This window comes from Piliocolobus tephrosceles, chromosome 16, assembly GCF_002776525.5.
Source record: "Piliocolobus tephrosceles isolate RC106 chromosome 16, ASM277652v3, whole genome shotgun sequence".
Lineage (NCBI taxonomy): Eukaryota > Metazoa > Chordata > Mammalia > Primates > Cercopithecidae > Piliocolobus > Piliocolobus tephrosceles.
The window spans coordinates 76,081,009-76,095,256 of record NC_045449.1 but is presented as its reverse complement, the minus strand read 5'-3'; the positions used below and the strand labels follow the sequence as shown (position 1 = coordinate 76,095,256).

Here is a 14,248-nt window from a genome sequence, read left to right as displayed (position 1 = left end):
ACTGCTCCTCGCCGTGCTGCCCCCTTGGGCTCTGGTGTGCACACGGAAGTCCACGCATGTTCTGCGTGATGGTTCTGGAGAGCCCCTGCCCTCTGAGGTGGCAGCGGCAGCGGCACTCCAGCCGTCTGGGGTGAGCGCGTGTCCATTCCCACTGCCATAGGGCTGCAGTGTTCAGGGCTTCCCCTGTCACTTGAGCTGTTGAAGCCCAGGTGCTGCCCTGATGGCCCTGCACAGGCACAAGGCTGCGACTCCTCTCTGTCCCCTCTCCCAGAGCACACAGCAGTGGCCCCTATCCAGGGCCTTCGGGGGTGGTCGGGCTGCCGGAGCAGGGAGGTCCGCACCTACTCCTGACTTGTGCTCATGTGTGGGTGAGCTCAGCCAGGCTAGGCCACCTCCCCTCCCAGCTCCCCTCCCGCCCCTACCTCCACCGCACACACTCCACTCCAGGTCACTCCTTTGGTCCTTGGCCACAGCCACGCCAGCAGGGTCACACTGCCTAAGATGAGGATATTTTGGTTTGTAGTGAAAGCATAAGGACTTCGGGTCACTTGCGTGGAGGTTGCTCGAACTAAGAACGGTGTAGCTTTCTGAGCCCCACGTGGGTGTGTGCTGAGGGGGTTCCGGGGCTGTCCCGCCGACTCTGCCCGTGACGCACTCCGCCCCGACCCTGGGGAGGCCTGTGGCCTGGAGCTCTGCCAGCCCCTCCTGCCCAGACTTTGCCGTCTCCCAGGGCCTTCCCTGTCTCCAGGCCACCTCACATGGTTCCCTCTTGCTGCCCCAGACTGAGACGGCGTGTGGGGCCTCACTGTGGCCGTGGGTGAGGCTCAGCCCCTGCCCCGTTCACCGGCCCCAACCGGAAAATGGCAAGACCCAAGTTCCAGTTCTGCCTGACCTTCCCAGGCCCGTAACCTCCCTCCTGGGGTTCCCTGCCCTGAGAGGGAGCAGGGGCTGCACGTCCTCAGGGCCTGCTGGGTGGCGGCTCTGCATCTCATCTGTGAGGGCCTGAGCGGACCGGGTTAGAGGGCTTGTTCTCTGCACCTGAGTCTGGCTGGGTCCGTGTCCTCAGACGTGGTTTAGATGGGAAGAGCAGGCCTTCCGGGTACTGGGCAACGCCTCCCGGGCGCTTCACCACAGACCCCTTGGAAGGCGCAGGGATGGCAGCGTCTGGGGCCACCAGGCCCTGTCTGGGTTCCCTGCGCCTCCCCCGCCACCTCCCCCAGCACGGGCCCTGCACACATCTGCTCCAGAGCTGTTCTCTGGGAGAGCCCAGGCCGGGTGAACACCTCCCTGCTCCGATCGGGGATGGTGTGAAGAAGCCTGCGCGTCCTCTGCCCCCCTCCACCCCACGTAGCAGTGGTTCTGGATGGACGTGTCTCTGGTCACGGGGTCTTCACAACATGGTAGACCTGAACCACCTTTGGCCCCAGAATCTGTCACCGGGGTTGGGGGGTAGCTCTGCGCAGCCCACACACCAGACCTCTGCGCCCAGCTTCCTCCAGCGGGCCCCGGGCTTCCCTTCCCCTCACGCCTGCCTGTTGTGTCAGAGCAGACCCGCTGCCCCATGGCTGCTCTCCTCTAAAGGCACCCGCTGAAGGAGGCGGTGGTATAACTCAACACCCACTCCGCGGCACAGGGACCCCAGCCCCCAGACGTCCCGTGTCCCCGGCCAAGCATGGCTGCCTTCCCACATCTGGACCACTCCGGAATCACTGAGCAGGGCCCCTCAGGCATGTCTGTCTAGGAGCAGCACTGCCTGGCTGCTTCGTGTTGGGCCTCTGCTGTGTGCTGTGGGTGTGGGGACCAGAGTGGGGCAGATGAGGGGCGACAGTTGAGCTAGAGGGGCCTGCTTCCTGCCTAGGGGAGGGTGAGGGCCCGAGATACCTGGAAACAGAGGGTTCCAGGAGCGAGCACCCCCCACCCGGCCCATGACCTCCCTGCCAGTACCTCTGTAAGCCCAGGTCACTCCTGAGGCCAGCAGAACCAGGCACAGCCAGGTCCAGAGGCGGCAACCCCTGGGTCTGAGCAGCCCCCATGGGGCCCTGATGTGGGGGTGCCAGCCGGGGAAGGCCATGTGTCTTCTGAGGCCCAGGCTGCCTGCTTCCCACCACCTTGCCTGCTCCCACCTCCTCGTCCTTCTCCCTTCAGCTGCTGGGTGGGGTGGTGGACTCTGTCGAGACACCTGGGCCTGGCTGTGCAGAGTTGGACCTTGATCCCTGCAGCTGCTGGCATTGCCCACCAGCCTGAGCCCTGCTAGAGGCCTTCACAGCCCTGAGGCTGCAGGCATGAGCCCAGGCTGAGAGAGCTCCAGCCCAGCTGGGGCAAGGCCAGGGGCAGATGGGGGCACCTGGAGCTGAGATGTACACTTTTCGCTTGCTTTTCATTGCAGAGGAGCAGGGACGTGGCATCTCTCCGGCTGCACGCAGCCCGCCAGGGCACCCGCTGCCGTCCCCAGCGCCCACGACGCACCTACTGAGGGCCCCGGCGGCCTCTGACCGGGCTCCCAGCCATGCAGGCCACTGCTGGCCACGAGGGCAGGTGGGTGTTAGGTGCCCAGGACAAGCCCAAGTGCTGGGCCGGGCTGGATGGAGGACGGCACAAAGACCAGCCCTGGGCACCGGCCACCCCGCGCACACTGCCAGCCAGAGGGGCGAAAAAGGGAAGGCAGGAGAGTCGTGTTTCTTAAACATAGCAGTGAATAAAGTGACCTGTTCCGCCTCAGCTCCCATATAACCACCACTTAGGGGCTCCCAGGGAATGTTTCAGAGACCACCCTGGCACAGGCGGCCTCCAGGCGCCCGCCCCGCACCCCCCTCCACGCAGTGCCTGCCCCTGCTACGAATGCTGTGCTGCTGCAGGGAAAGCTGGTGAGGACAGAGCCACTGTAGGAACAGCCAGGCTACCAGCAGATGTGAGATTCGGGACACAGAGTTAGGCCACACGGCAAAACCACACAGTCCTAGGAAACCATTGTCCTGACGCTCCACCCACATGCAGGTTTATTTCCACCTTTCAGGGGTGGAAGGAGCTGTCCCCAAGACACTAGAGGGGTGGGCACAGGCCCCATGTGAGAGTCCAGGGTAGCACAGGCTGGAGAGGGCCCCACGCAGCACCTGCCCTGCCAGCCTGTCTGCGGCCCACTCTCCCATTAAAGTCACGTTGTCTCGCAGCGCGGGTTTCTAGGTCCTTGAGCATAGCAGTGGCCGCAGGCCGCTTGGGACCAGCAGGCAGGGCCCCTGGTGAGGATGCCTTGTAACTTTGTGGCTTGGTTTCACCACAGATCCACTCTGGAATGACATGGTTCCCACCCCGCCACCTTCCCCCGCAAAACACTGATCAGGCGACGATCTGCTGGGCCGGCAGCCGGAGCCCAGCCATGGCCCTGCTTGAGCCAGTCCAGTTTGTAAAATAAATAGCAAGCATTGCCGGCTTCTGTACCTCCTTCCTGTGCCTGCCGGCCCCGCCCAGCCACTCAGACACTCGTTTCTGGGGTGTGAATCACCTCCCCGTTTTTCTCAGGCTCAGCCTTCAGGAAATGCTCCACCTCCCGCAAGTCCACCCCCGAGTCTGCAGGAGGTTTGTGGAGCTTCTCCTCCTCCGCGGCCGCCACCTCGGGCTGTGGCTCCTTGGGCTTCTTCCTAATGCAGAAGAAGTTGCCCAGCAGCAAAATCAGGGAGGAGGTGAGCACCTCGGCCCCCGCCAGGATGAACACGTACTTGTAGACGTGGGTCGCATCCAGGAGCTTGCCTGTAGGAAGACCCCTTTAGTCCCAGCTGCTTCTGCGGGCTGCCCCCAGGGCCCAGAGCTCCCCCCAGGCCTGTGTCTCTGTGTCTCAGCACACGCGGGTCGCCCTGTCTGCCTCTGAGTTCGTGGGGCTGGGAGGTGTTCTCCCCTCCATGTGTTCCAGCTGGGGGCATCCTCCCTCCTCAGCTTCTTCTCCCTCCTCCCCAGGGGAACGAAGACTTAAGAGGCTAAAAATAGCAGTGGCTTTGCGGAGAGTTTGGGCTTTGGTTGGTGGCAGGAGTCAGCCTGGTCCCCACAGAGTCCCCCTGAGGCTTCCAGTGGGCAGCACCAGAAGCCTTGCTGTGTTCAGCACCAGCCTTGTGTCCTGGCCACCGCGGACTCCAAGACAGGAGTCTGGAGATGAGACCTTGGCCCTCAAGCCCAGGACCCCCTCGCCAGGCAGCCAGAGCCTGGGCAAGGCTGCTCCAGTCAAACCTGATTTCCTCACGTTAGCTCAGTCAGCCTTCAAAAAGGAGGCCCTAAAATACAAAAACTGGCTGTGGGGTTGCCCGGAGCTGCCACGTGGTGCCCATGTAGAGCCTGGAGGAGCTGCCCACCCCACGGATCCAGCCCCTAGCTGCCTTGTCTATCTGGGGTGCACTGTGCCAGACCGAGCCCCCCACTCCTAACGGAGACCCGCTGGCCCCAGCAGAATCGGGGTCGGTTCAGCACAGTGCACCCCCCTTCAGCTCTGAGCCCCACAGTGCGGACGGCTGCCAGGGGTATGCATCCTTGCCTCACAAAGCAGGCATCTGACGGGAAGGGCAGACGTGGGGAACTGCCTGGGGGCACAGTGCTCACCTCCCGAGGGGGGCCCGATGAGTACGGCCACCGCCTCCATCAGCAGCACCAGGCCAATGGCGCTGGAGAACTTGTGGGTGCCCACGATGGCCATGAGCACCTCGAACTGCAGGGCCCCCACCATGCCGTAGGAGATGCCGAAGAAGATGCAGAAGACCACCAGGCCGCCGTAGTCGCCGGCCGTGGAGCCCGCCAGGTCCGCGAAGCCGTTGAAGAACATGGAGAAGCTGAAGAGGTAGACGGAGTAGGGCCGCACCTTCCCAAGCCCTGCCACAAAGCCCGCGGCCGGCCGCGCGAAAATGTCAATGAAGCCCAGCACAGTGAGCAGGAAGGCGGCCTTGGTGTCGGGCACGCCCAGGTCCTTGGCGTAGCTCACCACGAACACGGGCGGGATGAAGAGCCCCAGCACCATGACCGAGGCGGCCACCGCGTACAGCACGAAGCCGCGGTCCCGGAAGACGCTCAGGTCCAGCAGGCGCCGGGAGGGTCGCGGCGGCCCCGAGCCCGGCTGGGCCACGGCCACCAGGGGCCTCATGAGTGCGCCACACACGCAGCAGTTGAGCAGCAGGCCGCCCAGGATGAGGAAGCCGCCGCGCCAGCCGTAGCGGTCCTGCAGCAGCTGCCCCAGCGGGCTCAGGGCACACAGGAAGACGGGGCTGCCTGCTGCCGCCAGCCCGTTGGCCATGGGGCGCCTCTTGCTGAAGTAGCGGTTCAGCATGATGAGCGAGGGCTGGAAGTTGAGCGCCAAACCCAACCCTGGAGGAAAGGGAATGTGACGAGAGCCCCCCCAAGGCTGCCCCCAAAGCCCAAGACCCGCGTCTCTACCCCCAGGTTCCCACGGGCTCAGGCTCCCAGTGTGCAGAGCCCCTGCCAGCCACACACTCGAGAGGGGGACGACGAGCCACCCGCCCTGCTGTCCTCCAGAGGCCCGGACCCAGGAGCACAAGTGCGCGGCCCCCGCCCCTCCCAGCACCTGCGGCCCACCGGCCGGCCCCACTCACCAGTGATGACCCCAGTGGTGAGGTAGACCTGGATGATGCTCCGGCAAAAGGACGCAGCCACCATGCCCAGGGACGCAAACAGGCCCCCCACAAGCATGACGGGCCGGCAGCCAAAGCGGTTCACGCACACGCTGCAGAGTGGGCCTGAGGAGGGCAGCAGCTGAGAGGGGCTGGGCCTGCAGCCAGCTCTGCCCCCGCCAGCCCACTGAGCTCAGTCTGCAGCCGGCCTCCCCTTCCCACGCCACCCCTCCCTCCGCGGGGCACCGGGGCACCCTGGGGGCCAGGCCCAGAGCGCAGGGCAGAGTGACACGCGAGCGCCACCTGCCGGGCTCCGTGGGTCCCTGCAGCTCAGGAACAGCCATCTTTTCAGGAACGGCTCCCGGGAGCCCTGTCCTCTGGGACTGTCTATAAATACAGCCGACCCGTTTGGACAGGGGCCAGGACGGACTTCGCGCCCTGCCTGGGTTGGCCCCGTGGAGAGCATGTTGCTGCCCGGCAGGATCCCGGCCCCAAGGGCTTCCCTCCAGGGTTCCCGGGGAGCGGGCAGAAGGCCCTGTTGCCGAGCCTGGCCACACGTGGGCTCCTGCGCTGGGCAGGATCTGCCAGCAGAGCCCCGGACGGGGGCCCGGCGTGAGGCCGCCCTCACCTGTCCCGTAGAGCATGGCCAGCAGGATGGAGGAGATCCAGGCTGTGTCGCTGTAGCCGATCCCAAACTCCCGCATGAGCTCCTTGAAGAAGACGCTGACGGCCTTGGGGAAGGCGTAGGAGAAGCCGGTGATGACGAAGCAGCCAAAGAGCACGGCCCAGCCCCAGCCGCCGTCGGGGGCCTTGACGCCTGTGGGGCCCTCGTCCACCACGGCCCCTCCCATGGCCAAGAGGGTTGGTTACGCCTCACCTGAGAGAGAACGCAGGCTGACTCAGGCTGCCCCGGGTGATCACCCCAGCTGCAGCCCGTCGGGGAGCGACACGAGCTGGGTGGCACACACACCTGGGCTGGATGGCCCTGCAGCTCAGCTGAGGGGCAGCTGCCCGGTGCCCACACATGTGGCCCCCTGACCTGGTGCTTCGTGGAGGCAGGAGGATTTGGAGGGAGGCTAGCAGCTGGGGGTCCCACTCCCTCCGCACTGCCTCCCGCACCCACACAGCTGGCTCTAAAGGGCAGTGGCTTTTTTGGGCTCGGCCAGGACTCAGATTACCTCCTGGGAGGAGCAGCCCCCGGCAGGAACATCGGCCTGGCCGTCATTTCTGTCCTGGCTCGCTCTGGCTGACCCGTGCTGGGCAGGGCCACACTCACCATGGTTCTGGTAACAGCCTGCACCTCCGGTCCCCAGCACTGAGCTCGCCCCGGGGCCTCTGGGGGTGGCGTCCGCCAGGTCTCTCCCTGTCTAAATCTAGGTGGAGCGTGCCTTGCTCTGGCTCTCCTGCCCCCAAGGGCCCACTTTGGCTTCAGCGGAGCCCGCCAGGAACTTGCACAAGAGGCGGCGGGCAGTCGCTGGTGGTGAGGGGCTGGGCACCAGGCTGGAGGGGACAGTTGGAAGCACAGGGGCTGCAGTATTAGAGTGGGTGGGGTGGGCAGAGCTGGCCCCTTATCCCTGGATGCCCCCTTGCCTCCCACCGGCCCTTTTGCTCAGCAACTTCTCCAGTGAGAAGAGATTCACCCCACCTGTGCCTGGAGTGACCCACAGGCTGCAGCCTAGAATCAGGAGGGTCTGGAGCCTCCTGGGGAGGGGAGGGGCTGGGGAGGCTCCCATCCAGCCCACCAGAGCAAACCACGCCAGCCGCCACGATGTCTGAAGCTGGTGTCCCTTTTGTAAACTCCAGGAGCTCAGCTCATGAGTCAAGTTGGAACCCGAGGCCAGACTTCCATCTTCATGCCCCACCCCACCCAGAAGTCACCTTGTCCTCTCCTCACCAGGGAGCTGCAACCTGAGACCTTGGGTGGTCTGGTCCAGCCGGCTCAGCTTCTCCAGACTGTGCTGTGAACCAGCGCCCTGGGAGGCAGCAGCAGGCCTGCTGCGCAAGCTCCACGCCATCTGTGGGGTTCCACCCGCCCCCTTTCCTTGGGCTCCTCCTGCAAGTGTGTCCGCAGACCCCATCCTGGTGGGTCCGCCGTGACGGCCCAACTTTGCCTCTAAGGCAAACACGTAACTAGAGGCAGGACCCGCACAAGGGCAAGGACCTTTGCTGGGAGAGTCTGAGGGGTTCCGTGCGTGGCTCCTCACTCCTTCCGAACCCTCCCCACATCCAGCCTGCCTGACCATCCCCACCACAGGTGCTGTGCCTCCTGGAGTCCCTGCCTTAGAGGTCCTCGGATGGTTTGTAAGGGCTTCATAAGTGTTCCACGAAGTCACTGTTACTGGGAAATGCCGCTTGACAAGGGGACCCAGGAGCCAGCTGTGGCTGTCTGGATGATGACAAGGCAGATGCAGTCCCCTGGAGCAGAACAGACCCCCGCCACAGGGCCAGAGGTCCACTCCCCAACCTGTGCTGGCTCCCTGGGGCCAAGGCCTCGGGACCATTTCTGGGAAACCCGGGAGCAGCTTTTGGTTCTGCACCTGGACACCGGATGCCCACACCACAGAGCCTGGGACAGGACAGAGGAGGACTGTGGCACCTCCTCAGGACACAGCACTTCAGGACATGCTGTCTGAGGTCACTCAGTGGCAGGGTAGGTCCTGCTCATGCTGGTATTAAGTTTAAAAGGTTCCTAAGATGACAGTATACAGCAGGGTAACTACAAGATACTAAAAATATATGCACTTGAGGAATGAAACTGGGAAAGGATGCAGACTGCGGGTCACGGGGGCGACTGGAGGGGTTGACGGCCTCAGGGCCCCAGCTTGTTTGGGGTTGCGGGTTGACACTTTTTAAAATAAACAGGCCATGCAAGGCCAAGGAAGGAAATGTGTATACAAGAAACAGCAGCCAGATTTCGTGTACCCCAGGCTCCCCTCCAAAACACAAAGGCACCAGGGCCTCTGAGTCTCCCTGGCTGCACCAGCGGGGGCGGGGGACGCAGGCAAACCCAGCATCTGGAGCTTGCCAGGGTCCTCAGGAGACAGACGAGGGCTCGCAGGGAGGCAGGGGCCGGGGGCCACCCTCAGGAGACGCGGCGCCCCTGAACTAGGGTCAAGGAGGGCTGGCAGAGGGTTGGGGCAGTGCCAGGACTCACTGGCCAGGAGGGCACAGCATGTTCTGAGACATGAGGTGCTTGTGGCTTCCACATGAAGCTCACGTGGGGAGGGCCATTTTCTGTGTCAAGATGAGGCATTTGGACAAGCCCCCAGACCACAGCCTGGCACCATCGTCTGTCCTCACCCAGCCTGGGGTGCCAGCCATGCTGAAATGGCTCCAGGAGTTCCCACTCCAGCCTGGTGTCCAGGGGCTGACTTGGAGCCAGCTGTCTGCCCACATGGCTTGGGGCAGGGGATTCCACAGGAGGTGGAGTACGGGGAAGGGGCACGAAATAACGGCGCAGACAACCCATCTCCCAGGATAACCCCGGCACTGCGATGGGCCAAGGTATAGGTCGCCTGGTGTTCCGAGGACCACCCTGGGGCTGTCCTGCCTGGAGCACACACCACAGTCACCAAGCATTGGCCTCTCCGTGGGCAAACGCCATAGGCTGGCTTTCCCTGACATTTACTGCCCCCCCCCCCGCCCCCCAGGAAGCATGCCAACCCGCCCAGAAATAACCTGGCCTCTGGAATGAGAAAGCTGATCTCCCAGGTGGGGGCTGCCGGAGAGCGGGTCCCCCAGAGACTCCAGGACCCCAGGCTTTTGGAAGCTGAGCAGGAGGCCTGGGGCAGGGGTGGGTGGGAAGGGCCCTTGCAGGAGACCCCGCATCCCACAGCCGTGTGCCCTCCCAAGCCAGGGGCTGCTGGCAGCAGTTCCCTCAAGGGTGCAGAGCACAGGGGTCTGTAAGGACCCCTGGCTTTAGGCCAGGACTCAACCATGAAGCCCTCAGGACCTGGGTGCCTGCCAGTCAGACCCCTGCACTGCCCCGTCACAGGCTTGGAGCGCCATGCCAGGTGGCTCGAAATGCCGACCTGCAGAGCAAACGTGGACTCACGCACAGAGGGTCCGGAACCTGACCCCTGCTGCCCACGCCTGCTCCTCCTGGGCCTCTCTGCAGTAACCTCGCTGACCTCCTTGGGGGGCAATGGGCACCCTGGCATGCTTCCCCTCAGGCGTCTGGACCTGCAGACCCCTCACCCGCCTAGGTCCTCAGGTTTATGTGCAGTGCCGCGCCTTGCTGAGGCCTCCACTGGTCAGCCCGTTCCCTGGGTCCGTGCAGTGGCCTGAGCCCCGAGCCCGAGGTCTGTTACCTAACTGACTCCAGCCCTTGAAGGATGGGCCTTGGCCCTGCCTTTGTGGCCCAGGCAGGAGGCGGAGCAGGAAAAGGGCAATTCCTTTCCTTCCTGGATACCAGGGAGCTAGCTGCCTGGGGACCAAGGAAGCGGCCCCTCTGTGGCTAGCGCCTGGCTGCTAAGGGGTGCTGAGGGCGGGAGGGCGCGGCACCGGGGGAGGGGCCTCCCTGAGTTCCCTTCTTCCCCCGCCGTCCCTGTTGTGCAAACAAGGAAGGAGCAGTGAGTAACCCCCGGCAGCCCCGCCCCCGCCCCAGCCGCCTGCAAAGGTGTCCGGGCCGAGCTGGCAGGGGGTGGACGCTGCGCCAGGGGCTGCCCCAGGCCTGGGCTCTGCACCCCACCTCTGACCCCCGCAGACCCCCGCGCACGCCCGTGCCCTGCCGCTGTGTCCGCTTACATCATGACGGCAGGGGCCGGCGGGGCAGACGCACAGGCCGGATTGGCCACTTACACCCAGGGCCAGGAGCCCCCACTGGTGCCCCAAGAGGGACTGGGCTCAAGTCCCACGTGGGAAAGGGAGGCTGCATGTGCCGCCGCCGCCGGCTTCAGCCCTGAGCTGGCACTGCGGGGTCTCAGAGCTTGAAGACCCCTTCTCCGCAAGGCTGAGGTCACCGCCCAGGCGCCGGGAGGCGGTGGGGGCCGGAGCTGGTCCAGAGCCGCCTTCCCCCACCTCCCAGGCCTCCTGGACCCCGCCAGGCCGCCCCTCCACGAGGCCACCTCGCCCCATTCCTGGATTCCCATGCACCCCTCCTCCCTAAAGCCAGTGCCCGAAGGCCAAGACTAGAGGGGGACTCGGGTCAGGAGGCGCCCCCACCCCACCGCCGCCCAGCGGGCGTCGTGGGGACCCGGGGTGGGGGGAGGTAGTGACCCGGAGGAGGCAGGAAGGCGGGAGGTGGGGGGCGGAGGGGGGAACCCAAAACTCCATCCTCGCCAGGAGAGGTCCCTCCTCGGCGCACCCCGGCCCGGGCTGGAGGGAGGGCGCCTGCGGGTTCCGGCTTCCCGGCTCTGCCGGCGAGGGTCGGCGCGGGTGGGCGAGGTTGGGCGGGGCCCACCTGGGGGAGGGGGAGAGAAGGATGCTCCGCCCGGTCCCGCCCCGCCGGCCGCGGGACGTGGGGGACGTGACCGCGCCATGGGAGGAGCCCCCGTATTGCCGGCAGTAGGCGCCCTACCGGACGCTACCGTAATTGCCGGCGCGCGGGTCTACCGGGGTCAGCGGAGCCCGGGAGCCAGCCAGGCGTCGGGGCCTCGAAGCCACAGGGCGGGGCTGGCTCCACTTGCTGCAGAGGTGGGTCGAGTGGGCGCGGCTCGGGGACGTCGACTGGTGAACCGTGGGTCTCGGGGCAGGGCCCCGCGGTTCTGTGCGTGCGGCTGCCCGGCGTGGCCCATTTCACAGATGGGACTGACTGGGGCAGGTGACGCTGGGAGGACTCCCCGAGCCCTGTCTACTCCCGCCCCGCCCCTGCGCCAGGGCCTGGGCACCTCCAATGGCTCTGTGCCACCGCCCAGAAGGCCCTCCCTGGGGCCCAGAGTGTAGCCCACATTTGGCTCCTCACTGGAGGGGGTGGCACTGGCCCTTCTGTCCCACGTGGTCAGGTCACCCCAGGACCCACGGCTGAGCCCGCCAAGCCTGGCATAAAGGTCACTGCAGGCCAGTGGGGGGGACCCGTCCGGCCTGACGGCTGGGCTGGGATCCATAGAGCCCTCTGCTAGCTGCACCTCCAAAGTAAAGTGCCCTGCTTCAGTCAGTGGGGGCCGGCCTGACCATGCAGGCCACATGGCTTTCTGGGTGGCCTGGATGGTGGGCCCTGCCCAAGGTCACATGGGGTCGTTACCAAGTCTGCCTTGAGATCAGGCCTCCAGATGCCCACCCCAGACTCTGTCCACACCACGGAGCCCTGGGGGAAAGACTGCACCTGCCAAGGTAGTGCCCCCATGCACTCAAAGCCTCTCTGGGGGCAGACACCCCCCATGGCCTCCTAGCACCTCCTCAGTTCCTGGTCACCATGAGGGAGTCCAGCCCAGCCTCCTCCACACCATGCTGGAGAACAGTTCCTCTCCCAGCATGGTCAGGCCAGCCCCCACCTGACTCCCGGGCCTGTGAAGTGAAGCTGGGACCCTGGACTCCCCAGCCCCAATAGACACAAGACCACCCACCCTTGTGCCCAGCATGGACAAGCCCTTGAGCCTTGGGGTGGGCCAACTGCCATTTCCCGCCCAACAGGCCTGACTCTGGCCATCACCAGGAGAGGGACCCTTTCAGCCCAGGCCTGCTGGCCGGGAAGCTCGGTGCCTCTGGGACAGAGAGGAGGACAGTGGCCCCTCCGCTCCCCACCTCGTCTCTCACCGACTCCGGCCACCCCTGGTGGCCCCGGCCAGAGCTAAGGACTGCCCTTCCGCTCTGCAGCCCCTGTCTCTTGGCTGGCCCAACACCCAGGGAGGCTCCTGATCAACCCACTTTTCAGATGGGGAAACAGGCGTGGGTTAGGAAGTGGGAGGCTGCCAAAGTCTGTGCCTGGTTTTCCCACGCCTGGGGGCCGGGGTAGAGGTAGGGCGAACCCAGGGAGCCCAGCCTGGCCCTGGAGGGGATCCCACATGGGCTGTTAGTCATGGCCCAAGGGCGGGTGTGGGTCGGGGAGTGTTTAGGGTGGTGTGAACAGGGGAAAGCGCCTCGGCCAGAGCGCACGTGCTCCCCACTCCCTCGGGGAGGCCACCCATACAGGGAGGGCTGCAGCAGCCCCACCAAATATAGCCCGCGCCCCCCGCCGCCGCGGACCGAGCTATTTATACCCGGACCGGGCTTGGCCGCCAGCGCAGCCACCTCCTGGCCGGAGCCCAGCCCCTGAGGGCAGCCCGACGGGTGGGCGCCCGGCCGGACCGGGGGAGACGAGACTGGGCAGCCAGGGATGCGAGGGCGCGGAGGGGCGCGGCTGGCTCTCGGGAGCCCTCGGTGGGGGCCGCGCGGGGGGCGAGAGGGCTAGTCCATGCCCCGGGCGCCCCCGGACCTGATGGACAAAGTGGGCGGGGTGGGGGCGAGAGTGCGGACCCAGAGGCCGCCCCCTTGCCGGGCACGGGGAAGCTCTTGGGCCCCGGCCCGCGCGCGAGCGTCGCGGCCGCGCCTACCTGCCGCCGCTGGGCCGCCTCCGCCCGCCTCTCGCCGCCTCTGCCCGCCTCTGCCGCCCGGCGCCGCGCCGGGGGCGACTTTAAGTGCTCGGGTCGCTGGCGCGGCACGTCCCCCGCGCACGTCACCGCCTGGCGCCGCCCCTGCGCGCCCCGCCCGGACCCCGCGCCGCCTCCGGACGGGCTCCCGGGCCGCAGCTCCCCGACGGCGCGTCCCGCAACCCCGCCGGGCCCAGGGACCCCCCAACCGGGCCGTCCCCGTGGCGCCCCCGGTCCGGAGCTCGCCCGCCCCCTCTGCGCCCCGGGACTGGGGCCACCCTGCCTCGCCTCCCCGGGAGTCCAGGCTCGCTGCTCCCCGCCAACCCCATTCCCCGTCCCTCCGTTTCCCCGGCTCGCGGGGAACGCAGCGCGGCAGGTCCCAGCGTCCTCCAGGGCAGCGACCCCTCGCCCCCCAAAGCCGGGGCCCCTTTGGCGGGGAGGGGCGCGCGGGCCCCGTGGGGTTCCGGCCGCCTGGCTCAGCTCCGGGGCCGCATCCTCCCTCTCTGAGGCCACATCCGACCTGTCCCCCTTCAGACCTCCGCTTCCTCTCGGTCCCGGTGCGGACGGCGGCCCCTCCGGGCTCGGGGAGCGGCCCGCGGCCTGCGCTGCCTGGATTTGGGGCACGGCCCCTGAACTTCCGTTTCCCCAGGTGGCTCCGCGCCCTGCGGGGCCCTGCAAAGCCACCGACTCCAGCACTGCGCCCCTGCCCCGCCCCGCTCGCGGCTGAGAACCCGGACGTCTCCACCTTCGGGGAGGCAAGGCCTGTCCACCCGCCGGACCTCGCGAGGCGCTTCTCCCAGCCCGTTTGCAACATGGAAATAACGGGGCACTTTGGGTGCTGAGGTTTGAGGCAGCTCCAGGGAGTAAGGCCTTTGTTGGCCTGGACCAAGGAGTCTAGTTGTCAGGGCCACAGGAACGCTTTAACTGGCCCCTCACGGACCCTGCGGCTTCGGAGGCCCAGGCACCAGTAAGCCGGTACCTTCGCACAAAAGAGGCAGTGGGTATCAATGGAGGACCCCTCCAGAGGGCAAGAGGAGGCCCATCCCTGGCAATGAGGCCGTGTGGGCCTTGGCTCTCCACCTGGAGCCCAGCCTTCCGGGATGCCAAGTCCGGTGAGGCCGCCTGTTCTTTCTGCGTAATGTA

General features: G+C 66.3%; 1 protein-coding gene across 4 annotated transcripts; it reads right to left on the bottom strand.

Moving 5' to 3' along the window:
• Positions 1-2,957: 2,957 nt before the first annotated feature.
• SLC16A3 (solute carrier family 16 member 3) lies at positions 2,958-13,792 on the bottom strand. 4 transcript variants are annotated; one of them, XM_023194118.3, is made up of 5 exons: positions 13,642-13,792; positions 6,229-6,477; positions 5,583-5,726; positions 4,582-5,337; positions 2,958-3,744 (listed from the first exon to the last, which is right to left on the bottom strand). In XM_023194118.3, the coding sequence occupies exons 2-5, from the start codon at positions 6,449-6,451 to the stop codon at positions 3,470-3,472; spliced, it is 1,398 nt and encodes a 465-aa protein (XP_023049886.1). In that variant the 5' UTR covers positions 6,452-6,477; positions 13,642-13,792; the 3' UTR covers positions 2,958-3,469. The 4 variants fall into 4 exon arrangements, with proteins under 4 accessions (XP_023049886.1, XP_023049888.1, XP_023049885.1 ...); XM_023194120.3 differs by having other exon boundaries at positions 13,626-13,751; XM_023194117.3 differs by lacking the exon at positions 13,642-13,792 and adding an exon at positions 13,070-13,605.
• Between the last annotated feature and the right edge of the window lie 456 nt (positions 13,793-14,248).